Source organism: Hylobates moloch, unplaced genomic scaffold (genome assembly GCF_009828535.3).
Source record: "Hylobates moloch isolate HMO894 unplaced genomic scaffold, HMol_V3 SCAFFOLD_1, whole genome shotgun sequence".
In the NCBI taxonomy this organism is placed as follows: Eukaryota; Metazoa; Chordata; class Mammalia; order Primates; family Hylobatidae; genus Hylobates; species Hylobates moloch.
Window position 1 is genome coordinate 133,969,490 of NW_026652276.1, and position 12,525 is coordinate 133,982,014.

At 38.1% G+C, this 12,525-nt stretch overlaps 1 protein-coding gene across 1 annotated transcript in view; it reads left to right on the forward strand.

Moving 5' to 3' along the window:
- LOC116810676 (probable C-mannosyltransferase DPY19L2) overlaps positions 1–12,525 on the forward strand; it is a 136,373-nt gene that overhangs the window by 105,082 nt on the left and 18,766 nt on the right. The window contains 2 exon segments of the mRNA XM_058439576.1: positions 4,442–4,541; positions 5,933–6,058. Of these exon segments, the coding sequence (XP_058295559.1) occupies positions 4,442–4,541; positions 5,933–6,058 (226 nt within the window).

The window sequence follows — 12,525 nt, forward strand, 5'->3', positions numbered from 1 at the left end:
TTGTTTCAAGAACATTTTCAATTTCCTTCTTAATGTCTTTATTAAACCACTGGTCATTCAGCAGCATATTCTTTAATTTCTATGTTTGTAGAGTTTCCAAAATTACTTTTGCTACTGATTTCCAGTTTTTTTCCATTGTGGTCAGAGAAGATACATTATATTGTTTCAATTTTTAAAAAATGTTTTAAGGCTTGTTTTGTGGCCTATCCTTGTTTTGTGGTCTATCCTTGAGGAATGATCCATGTGCTGAGGAGAAGATGTGTATTCTGTAGATGTTGGATGAAATGTTCTGTAAGTATCTATTAGGTCCTTTTGATCTATAGTGCAGATTAAGTTCAGTGTTTCTTTGTTGATTTTCTGTCTAGATGACCTGTCCACTGCTGAAGGTGTGGTGTTGAAGTCTCAGGCTATTATTGTATTGGGATCTGTCTCTCTCTTTTGATCTGATAATATTTGCTTTATATATATGGGTGCTCTGGTATTGGGCATATATATATATTTACAATTGTTATATACTCTTGCTGAATGAACCCCTTTATCATTATATAATGACCTTCTTTGTCTCTTTTTATAGTTTTTTTCTTGTAATCTATTGTGTCTGATATAAGTATGGTTATTCCTGCTCTTTTATGGTTTCCATCGGCATGGAATATAATTTTCCATTCCTTTGTTTTCAGTCTATGTTTGTCTTTATAAGTAAAGTGTGTTTCTTGTAGGTAACAGATTCTTAGTGTTTTGTTTTATTATTCAGCTACTCTTTGTCTTTTGATTGGAGAGTTCAGCCCATTTACATTCAGTGTTATTATTGTTAAGGACTTGCCCCTGCCATTGCATTATTTGTTTTCTCATTGTTTTGTGGTCTTCTCTTCCTTCCTCTTTTTCTTTCATTGAAGGTGATTTTCTCTGGTGGTGTGTTTTAATTTATTGCTTTTTATTTTTTGTACATCCATTGTATGTTTTTAAACTTGAGGTTACCGTGAGGCTTGCAAATAATATCTTATAATCCATTATTTTAAACTGATGACAACACTGATTGCATAAACAAACAAATAAGCCAAAGGAAGAAAGCTAATAAAAATTCTAAACTTTAACTTCATCTCCCCACTTTTTACCTTTTTCTTGTTTCTGTTTATATCTTATTGTACTCTCTGTCTCTTGAAAAGTTGTTGTAGTTATTTTTTATTGGTTCATCTCTTTGTCTTTCTACTTATCATATAAGTAGTTTATATACCATAATGACACTGCTGTAATATTCTGTGTTTCTCTGTGTACTTATTATTACCAGTGAGTTTTGTACCTTCCGATTATTTCTTCCTCATTAATGTCCTTTTCTTTCAGATTGAAGAACTCCCTTTAGCATTTCCTATAGGATAGGTCTGGTGTTAATGAAATTTCACAGCTTTTGTTTGACTGGGACGTCTTCTCCTTTAGGTTTGAAGAACATTTTCTCTGGATACACTACTCTCGGGTAAAAGGTTTTTTCCTTCACTTTAAATATGTCATGGCATGCTCTCCTGGCCTGTAGGGTTTCTGCTGAAAAGTCTGCTGCCAGATCTATTAGATCTCCATTGTATGTTATTTGTTTCTTTTCTCTTGCTGCTTTTAGGATCCTTTCTTTATCCTTGACCTTTGGGAGTTTGATATTAAATGACTTGAGTTAGTCTTTGGGTTAAATCTGCTTGGTGTTCTATAACCTTCTTGTGCTTGAATATTGATATTTTCTCTAGCTTTGAGAAGTTCTCTGTTATACTTTTGAATAACCTTCCTACTGCTATCTCTCTCTACCTCCTCTTTAAGGCCAATAACTCTTAGATTTTTCCCTTTAAAGGCTACTTCTAGATCTTGAAAGTATGCTTCATTCTTTTTTATTCTTTTTTCACCTCCTCTGTGTATTTTCAAGCAGCCTGTCTTTAAGCTCACTAAATTCTTTCTTCTGCTTGATCATTTCTGCTATTAAGAGACTGATACATTCTTCAGTATGTCAGTTGCATTTTTCAGCTCCAGAATTTCTGCTTCTTTTTAATTATTTCAGTTTATTTGTTAACTTTATCTGATAAGATTACTAATTCCTTCTCTGTGTTATCTTGAATTTCGTTGACTTTCCTCAGCACAGCTATTTTGAATTCTCTGTCTGAAAGGCCACATATCTCTGTCTGTCCAGGATTGGCCCCCTAGTGCCTTATTTAGTTTGTTTGGTGAGATCATGTTTTCCTGGATGGTTTTGATGCTTGTGGATGTTTGTTGGTGTCTGGGCATTGAAGAGTTAGGTATTTATTACAGTTTTTACAGTCTGGGCTTGTTTGTACCCATCTTTGTTGGAAAGGCTTTCCAGGTATTCAAAGGGACTTTGGTGTTGTTATCTAAGTTTCTTGTCGCTGCAGCTGTATCTGCACTAGTAGGCACCCCGTGCCCAGTAATGCTGAAGCTATTGCAGACTCTTAGAGGTACTACCTTGGTGGTCTTGGATAAAATCCAGAATTCTCAGGATTAGCAGGCAGAAGCTCTTGTTCTCTTCCCTTACTCTCTCCCATATGGAGTCTCTCTCTTTCTCTCTTTGTCTGTGCTAAGCTGCCTGGAGCTGGGGGTGGGGTGATATAAGCACCTCTGTGGCCACCACTACTGGGAATGTTGGGTCAGACCTGCAGCTAGCACAGCACTGGGTCTTGCCCAAGGCTCATTGTAACCACTGCCTGGCTACCACCTATGTTTGCTCAAGGTGTAGGGCTCTACACTCAGCAGGTGGCAAAGCAAACCAGGCTGGTAACCCTCCCTTCAGGGTGGCAAGATCCCCCAGGTCATAGTCAGGTCCAGAGGTGCTGCTGCTGTCCAGGAGCCAGGGCCTGGAGTCAGACACCTTAGAAATCTACCTGATGCTCTTATTCTACTGCAGCTGAGCTGGTGCTGAAACCACCAGACAAAGTCCTTCCGACCCTTCCTTCCCCTTTCCCCAGGCAGAGGGGTCTCTCTCCATTTCCACCACTACCACAGGACCATGGGAGGTACTGCCTGGCTACTGCTAACATTCACTTAAGGCCCAAGGGCCTTTCAGTCAGCTTGTGGTGAGTGCTGCCAGGCCTGGAACTCACCCTTCAGGGCAGTGGGCTCTCTTCCAGCCTAGGGCAGGTCCAGAAATGCCACCCAAGAGCCAAGGCCTGGAATCAGGGACCACAAGAGCCTGCTTGGTGCTCCTCCCCACTGCGGCCAAGCTGGCACCTAAGCTGATTTTTGGTTCTTATGAAGGTGCCTTTTGTGTAGATCGTTATCAAATTTGGTGTTCCTGAGGGGAGGATGAACAGTGGAGGCTTCTACTTAGTCACCATGTTCCACCTTCTCTCCAACATAGTTTTTTATAGTAGATCTGAATAATATGTCTTATCTTTATTACTGATTTTATTGTGCTGATTAAAAATGATAGTAACCTTCACAATTATATAATTGTTTTTTATACAAAAGTACCAGGAAGTAAGCATTTGGTCTTCTGGCATTTCAAGAGATGAAATGGAAGCCAGATAGGTTTTGATGTATCTCTAGTTATGACCAAATTTATACATGTTATTACTCCAAAAAGTACTACTAGCAAGTAATGAAATGATTTCATGGCATGTATAAATGGTGTCAAGTCAAATGGTAACTCTGAGAACTTAATTAAAGATGATCTGAGGGAAGAAAACAATGCTTTTCTTTTTTTATGGCACATCCACAGGACCACAGTTCACAAGCCACAAAAGTCATTTGAAAAAATGTCCCATGAGACTTGCCCTTCATAGCAGTCTCTCAGTTCCTGGCATTTCACATTACTGGAACAGATATGACATTTTACATTCTTTTTGTTTCATGTGTGTCTGTAGTCCTGCTGTTAGCATGGTGCTCTAGCATAGCAGGAAGCTTTAGTGAAGCAGCTGGGAGGGCAGGCTCTGGAACTTCCTAGCTGTGCAGTCTTGGGCAAGTCACTTAACTTGGCTGTGTCTCTTCATCATCTACAACAGCAGTCTGCAAACTTTTTGGCACCAGGGACTGGTTTCGTGGAAGACCATTTTTTTTCCACAGGACTGGGGGGTGGGGGGTGGTTTCTGGATCAAATTGTTCCACTTCAGACCATCAGGCATTAGATTCTAATGAGTGCACAACCCAGACCCCTCACATGCTCTGTTTGTAGATTCTACAAAGTAAGAACAGAAGACCTACCCCTTAGAATTGTGAAAATTAAGTTATTTCTTGTTAAAATATGCAGCACAATTTCTAGCACGAAGATAGCATTTAACAAAAGTCAGCTATTATTATAGTAGACAATGAATAACTATTGAGTTAATAAAAAGAATGAGGTCCATGGTCATGTAAATAGGCATCATCCTTCTTAATTTGGGTTCACATATTAGAAGTAAGTTTAACTTCTGATTTTCCTTAAAACATTTCATTGAAGAATATATCCTTTTTTTTTCAGATGCTGTCTTCGCAGGTGCCATGCCTACAATGGCAAGTGTCAAGCTGTCTACACTTCATCCCATTGTGAATCATCCACATTACGAAGATGCAGACTTGAGGTTGGCAGCCGATGAGTATTTCTTCAAGACTCACTTGGCGACTCCCAATTCTTAGGAATTGGGAAAATTTTTACACACACACACACACACACAAACTCATCCTCATTTTCGTGCTGGAAGTTAAAAAAAATGACAATAACCATCCAGAAATAACAATACGTACCTGTTGCCTCTGGAGCAAGCAGACCTCTGAAAACTGAAAAATGCAAAAGCCAGTTTTTCCCAAAGTGACAAATGTGTCACATATTTATGATGTGTGTGTGTATTCCAGTAAAACTACTAGATAGTTGGAAGAGTAGGTAGGGTGGATTTTACTCACAGCCATGGTTTGCCAACCCCTGCTCTACACCACAAGCCCCACTCTTGATTTAAGAAATGATTTCTAGATCTTACTGGTGGCCAATGACTAGCTTTTTGTGATAGGTAGAAAAAGTACATGAAAGTTGCTATTATATATTACATGCTTTCATGAAAATTTAGAGTATTTTTGCTAGCCAATTATGAGAACTCTAGTTTCCATTGATGTCTGAAAGTTTTGCTTTCTTTAAATGGCTGATTTAAAAAATTATTTTGGCTATTCTAGTAGTTGTCAGGGTAATCGTTTTTAAAAGTGGATTTTTGGCCTATTGTTACAGGCAAATGTTTAAATTATTTAAAAGTTTTAGGTCTGCTGTCTAGGAGCCAGGGCTTGGAGTCAGACACCTTAGAAATGTACCTGATGCTCTCTCTCTTCTACTGCGGTGAACTGGCATGGAAACCACTGTGGTGACTGAGCATCCCATATGCTTGAAATTCTAAGCAACATCCAATGCATAAGTGATAGTTTGTTAGGATTTTGTAAGAACTCCGACTACGGTCAAATCACCTATTGTACCATATTTTGGTGACCATCCCCATTTCTCAAGATTCTGTGAAGGTGCTTTTCCTGCCTGTTCTGACACCCTGGATGCCCATTGTCTAAGTGTTCTACTTGATACACTCAATTTCAATTCATGTGTTTGTCAGAGCTTCTTTAGATGAAATTAAGCATTGAAAGATGTGTTTTCACTACATTCAGTCTCTGTCAGAATATATTCTCTGAAAACTGTGTGAATTATGAGAAGAAAATTGTATATCCTAAGCTGCTCTCTGCTACCCAGTACAACTTTAGACTATCTTATACAGTAATGAGCAGTATATGCAAAATTAAATTGCTGTAAGTTTTATTACATTCAAAATATAAGTAGGAATGTGGAAACTGCCATCCCCAAAATAATTGATGCTGTTTTGAGTCATATATATCAGTGTTCCATCCAGTGAGTATTAAGATTTCAATATGCTAGTAAGATTTTTTTAGTCTATTCTATTATCATTTATTTTAAAATCTTTTAAACTATTGTTTAACTTTAAAGGGCTCGGACAAAAATAGTTTATTCTACATATAGTCGAAAATCTGCCAAAGAAGTAAGAGATAAATTGTTGGAGTTACATGTGAATTATTATGTTTTAGAAGAGGCATGGTGTGTTGTGAGAACTAAGTGAGTATTAACCCTATGCTATCTGATATGGTATATTTTTAAGCAACAAATGTTTCACTTTATTACAGTAGTCCTCATTCTTTAAGAATTTTTATTTTAAATTGATTAAAATATTATCCTGGTACCTTAGTTTAAATTATTTCATCTAGAGAAGTAAAACTATACTATCAATGAAGTAGAATTTAATTCCAAACATTATAGTATATTTAATATCCTGATATTTCAATTTAACATCTTCCACTTAGCTTTTTTCATTTTTGAAATATTTATGAAAATTTTTATTAGATATCTGAAATATGGATTTGAATTTACAACAAAGTGAGATATTGGCATTCTGTATTACAGCTGAATTATATTGGATTTGTAAGACTTAAAAGTGACAAAACCCAAAATGACATAAGGAAAACATTCCTAATTAAAATTTTTTAATTTCTGAATTTTGAATCTCTAAAAATCATAAAATTCTAAGATGTGTAATTGATCTTATGAGGCCTTTGTTTAGGCTCCTAAGCACAGATATTAGCTGCTGCACATGACAGGAAATTCAGGCACATTAATTGTCTCCTAGAACGACACATTGGCAATCAGAAGAACAAAATAGGTTCTACAGTCACTTCAAAATATCATTTACAATGTGCAAAAGGTTTCAGAGATGCAAACTAAAATGAGAAAGTATGACCAACACTCTGAAAAAAATAAGTTAATAGAAACCGATTCAAGTAGGTCCAGATGTTGGATTTAGCAGCCAAAGACTGCAAAGCCACTATTACAAATACATTCAAAGGCTTAAGAAAAATGTATTCAACGAATTAAAAGAAAACATGGTATCCATGAGTGAAGAGCTATCGAATCTCAGCAGAGAAATAGAAACACTCCAGCCCCCATGGAAATTCTAGAGCTGAAAAGTATAATAAATGAAATGAAAATTATTTAAATGTACTCAACAACAATTTTGAGATGAAAACAGAACATTTGAACAGAAAATGCAGTGAATTTGAAGATAGATCAAGAGAGAATAGTTAATCAAAAGAATAGGAGCCAAAAAGATTGAAAAATAACCAAAGTCACAGACCTATGTAACATTAAGTAGTTCAACACATGCATAATTTTAGTATTAGATGTAATGAAAAAAAGAACATGACAAAAAATATTGAAGAAATGTTGTCCAAAAATTTCTCAAGTTTGATAAAAGCTACTAACTTAGAGATCTGCTAAGCTCAACAAATCCAACTGGGTGAAGCCCAAAGAAAACCAAAGCAAGGCATATTATAGTCAAAATGGTAAAATCAAAGATTAAGAGAAAATCTTGAAAATAAGAGAAAAAAATGATATGCTATATAAACATCTGACTTCCAAACATAAATAGTGGAAATTATCAGACACTGGAATGATAATTCAAAGTGCTGAAGAAGAAAAATCAACAATTCTGTATTTAATGAAACTATCTTTTTAAAATGGAGGCCAAAAATACATTTTTCAGATCAATAAAATCTAAGATAATTTGTTGGTAACAGATTTATACTTCAAGATGGACAAGAAGTTCTATCAGCTGATGAGAAATGATGGCAGATGGTAACTCAGATATGCAAGAAATATTGAAATGCACTGAAAATGGTAAATATGTGGATATTAATCACTATACGTTTTTCTTCTCTGAAAATCTTTAAAAGACATTATTTAAGGCAAAGATGATACCATTATATTTTTTAGTTTATGACATAAATATACATGACAATAGCACAAAAATTGAGTAAACCGTGGAAATGTATGATTTACTAGAAATAACCCAATTTAAATGGTAAGTAAATCATGATATGTTAAAGATGCTTGTTGTCTTCCCTATCAAAACCACTCAAAAAATAAATAAAACAGTGGGGAAAAAAAGAGCATAATGGCGAGCCTAGACATGGATGAACCTGGATACATTAAGTGAAATAAGTCAGCCACAGAAAGATGAATAGTGCATGTTGTCACTCATGTGGAAGCTCAAAGAAGTAGCTCATAGAAGTAGAGTAGAATTGTGGTAATTAGAGGCTGAGTGGGAAGGGTAGGGAGGAGAAGAAGATAAGGAGAGGTTGGTTAAGAGATACAAAACTACAGATAAATAGAAGGAATAAGTTATAGTGCTCTCTGGCACTGCAGAGTGAATATTAGTTAACAGTAATTTATCATTATATGTCAAGAAAGCCAGAACAGAGGATTTTGAATGTTCCCAGCACAAACAGATGGTAAACGTTTGCGGTGACGGATATCCTAATTACCCTGATTTGATCATTACACATTGTAATTATGCATTGAAATATCCCTCTATACTCCATAAATATGTACAAGTATTACTTGTCAACTAAAACTAAAAGGGGAAAAAACCTAAACATATAACTAACTTAAGACCCAGCAATTGTATTGGGCATTTTTTCCCAGAAAGGTGGAAAGTTGTGTTCACACAAAATTCTGTAGAAAAATGTCTATAGCAGCTTTATTTGTAATAGCCTAAATCTGAAACAACCCAGATGTTTTTTGCAAGGTGAATGATTAAATAATAGTGATCTATTCATACCGTGGAGTACTGCTCAGCAATAAGATCAAACTATTGATACACTCAAGATCCTGCATGAATCTCCAGAGAATTGTTTGAATGAAGAAAAGACAATCCCCAAAGGTTACATACTGTATGATTCCATTTGTATAACTGTCTTCAAATGACAAAATTATAGATATGGATGATTTGTGGTTGTGAGGGGTTAGGGTGGGGTGGGAATGTGGGGGAAGTATAGTATGTGTGGCTGTACAAGGGATCTCTGTGGTGATGGAAATGCTCTCTATCACCGTTCTATCAATGTGAATTATCTGGCTGTGATATTATATAAATGTTCAAGATATTACCATGGTGGAAGACATGATCTAAAGACTGTACAAGAGCTACTTGTATTATCCCTCACTTAATGTGGATCTCCAAATGTCTTGAAATAAAAAGTTTTTTTTAAAAAAGAGCACAATAGGAAGCCTATATCAAACCATATCAGTAATTTCAAAGTGAAAGAGGACTAAATTCTTCCAAACAAAAGGCGTCAAACTGAATACAAGAGCAAAACCTATCTATGGACTGCCTGCAAGAGGTGCATTTTAAATACAGATATGTATATTGGCTGAAGGAACAATAATGGAAAAGATATTGCCAGGCGCGGTGGCTCACGCTTGTAATCCCAGCACTTTGGGAGGCCGAGGCGGGCGGATCACGAGGTCAGGAGATCGAGACCATGGTGAAACCCCGTCTCTACTACAAATACAAAAAAATTAGCCGGGCGTGGTGGCGGGCGCCTGTAGTCCCAGCTACTCGGAGAGGCTGAGGCAGGAGAATGGCGTGAACCCGGGAGGCGGAGCTTGCAGTGAGCCGAATTGTGCCACTGCACTCCAGCCTGGGCGACAGAGCGAGACTCCGTCTCAAAAAAAAAAAAAAAAAAAAGATATCATGTGAGTAAACATTAGAAAAGCTGAAGTGAAAAATGTATAAATATTAGAGAAGATAGATGTTAAGACAAAGAATATTACTAGAAATGACTATGTTTTATAATGCAAAATAGTTCAGTATGGGAGAAAGATATAACAATTTGAGTGCATATGAACTTAAAAGAGAATTTCAAAATCTATGAAGCAAAAATTGACGGAACCCAAAAGGCAACAGACAAGATTAAAGTGGAATTATAAAAATCACTCAATCCAAAATAAGGCAGAAGAAGTGGAAAAGGGAGATGAAGATCAGATGGAACAAAGAGAAAACACCGAGATGACAGACTTAAATCTAACCATATCAATTATCACATTAAGTGTAAATGGACTTGTGGTAGGCTGAATAATGAGCCCCCCACGATGGCCATGTCCTAATTCCCAGAAATTGTGAATTATGTTACTCACATGGAAAAAGGAAATTTGCAAATGTGATTAAATTAATGCTCATGAGATGTGGAGATTATCCTTATTATCCAGGTAGGACAAATGTAATCACAAAGTCTTTATAAGGAGGAGGCAAATGAGTAAGAGATGAAAAAGGCGATGTGATGGTGGAAGCAGAAGTTGGAGTGATATAAGGCCACAAGCCAAGGAATGAGGCCAGCTTCTAGGGCTGGAAAAGGCAAGGAAGTGGATTTTCTTCTAGAGCCTCCTGAAGGATTGGAGTCCTGCCAATACTGTGGTTTTAGACTTATGAGCTCCAAAATTTGAAAGAGAATAAATATATATTGCTTTAAGCAACTGTTTGTGGTAATTTGTTATAGAAGCAATAGGAAACGAATATAGCTCTGAACGCCACAAATGAAAAGAATTGTCAGATTGCATAGCAAAGTAAGACCCTACTATAGGCTACTTTCAAGAAATTTATTTAAATATAAAGAGACAAAGAGGTTAAAAGTTAACAGATAGGAAAAGGACATGTGATGCTACTACTAGTCAGTGAAAGCTGGTGTGGCTGTAATAACATCAAAGTACATTTGAATGCTAAGAATATTATCAAGGTTAAACAAGGATTTTTGGGGTGAGCCAAGATGGCCGAATAGGAACAGCTACAGTCTACAGCTCACAGCGTGAGTGACGCAGAAGACCGGTGATTAATGCATTTCCATCTGAGGTACCGGGTTCATCTCACTAGGGAGTGCCAAATGGTGGGTGCAGGACAGTCGGTTTAGCGCACCGTGCACGAGCCGAGCTGAAGCAGGGCGAGGCATTGTCTCACTCTGTAAGCGGAAGGGGTCAGGGAGTTTCCTCTCCTAGTCAAAGAAAGGGGTGACAGAAGGCACCTGCAAAATCGGGTCACTCCCACCCTAATACTGTGCTTTTCCAATGGGCTTGGAAAACGGCACACTAGGAGATTGTGTCCTGCACCTGGCTCGAAGGGTCCTACGCTCATGGAGTCTTGCTGATTGCTAGCACAGCAGTCTGGAGATCAAACTGCAAGGTGGCAGTGAGGCTGGGGGAGGGGCGCCCGCCATTGCCCAGGCTTGCTTAGGTAAACAAAGCAGCCAGGAAGCTCAAACTGGGTGGAGCCCACCACAGCTCAAGGAGGCCTGCCTGCCTCTGTAGGCTCCACCTTGGCAGGGCACAGACAAACAAAATGTCAGCAGTAACCTCTGCAGACTTAAATGTCCCTGTCTGACAGCTTTGAAGAGAGTAGTGGTTCTCCCAGCACACAGCTGGAGATCTGAGAACAGGCAGACTGCCTCCTAAAGCAGGTCCCTGACCCCAGAGCAGCCTAACTGGGAGGCACCCCCCAGTAGGGACAGACTGACACCTCACTCGGCCAGGTACTCCTCTGAGACAAAACTTCCAGAGGAACGATTAGACAGCTGAATTTGTGGTTCATGAAAATCTGCTGTTCTGCAGCCACCGCTGCTGACACCCAGCCAAACAGGGTCTGGAGTGGACCTCTAGCAAACTCCAACAGATCTGCAGCTGAGGGTCCTGTCTGTTAGAAGGAAAACTAACAAACAGAAAGGACACCCACACCAAAAACCCATCTGTAAATCACCATCATCAAAGACCAAAAGTAGAAAAAACTACAAAGATGGGGAGAAAACAGAGCAGAAAAACTGGAAACTCTAAAAAGCAGAGCACCTCCCCTCCTCCAAAGGAATGCAGTTCCTCACTAGCAACGGAACAAAGCTGGATGGAGAATGACTTTGACGAGTTGAGAGAAGAAGGCTACAGACGATCAAACTACTCTGAGCTACAGGAGAAATTCAAACCAAAGGCAAAGAAGTTAAAAACTTTGAAAAAAAATTAGACAAATGTATAACTAAAATGACCAATGCAGAGAAGTTCTTAAAGGAGCTGATGGAGCTGAAAGCCAAGTTTCAAGAACTATGTGAAGAATACAGAAGCCTCAGTAGCTGATGCGATCAACTGGAAGAAAGGGTATCAGTGATGGAAGATGAAATGAATGAAATGAAGCGAGAAGGGAAGTCTAGAGAAAAAAGAATAAAAAGAAAGTAACAAAGCCTCCAAGAAATATGGGACTATGTGAAAAGACAAAACCTACATCTGAAAGTGACGGGGAGAATGGAACCAAGTTGGAAAACACACTGCAAGATATTATCCAGGAGAACTTCCCCAATCTAGCAAGGCAGGCCAACATTCAGATTCAGGAAATACAGAGAACGCCACAAAGATACTCCTCAAGAAGAGCAACCCCAAGACACATAATTGTCAGATTCACCAAAGTGGAAATGAAGGAAAATATGTTAAGAGCAGCCAGAGAGAAAGGTCAGGCTACCAACAAAGGGAAGACCATCAGACTAACAGCGGATCTCTCGGTAGAAACTCTACAAGCCAGAAGAGAGAGGGGGTCAATATTCAACATTCTTAAAGAAGAGAATTTTCAACCCAGAATTTCATATCCAGCCAAATTAAGCTTCATAAGTGAAGGAGAAATAAAACCCTTTACAGACAAGCAAATGCTGAGAGATTTTGTCACCACC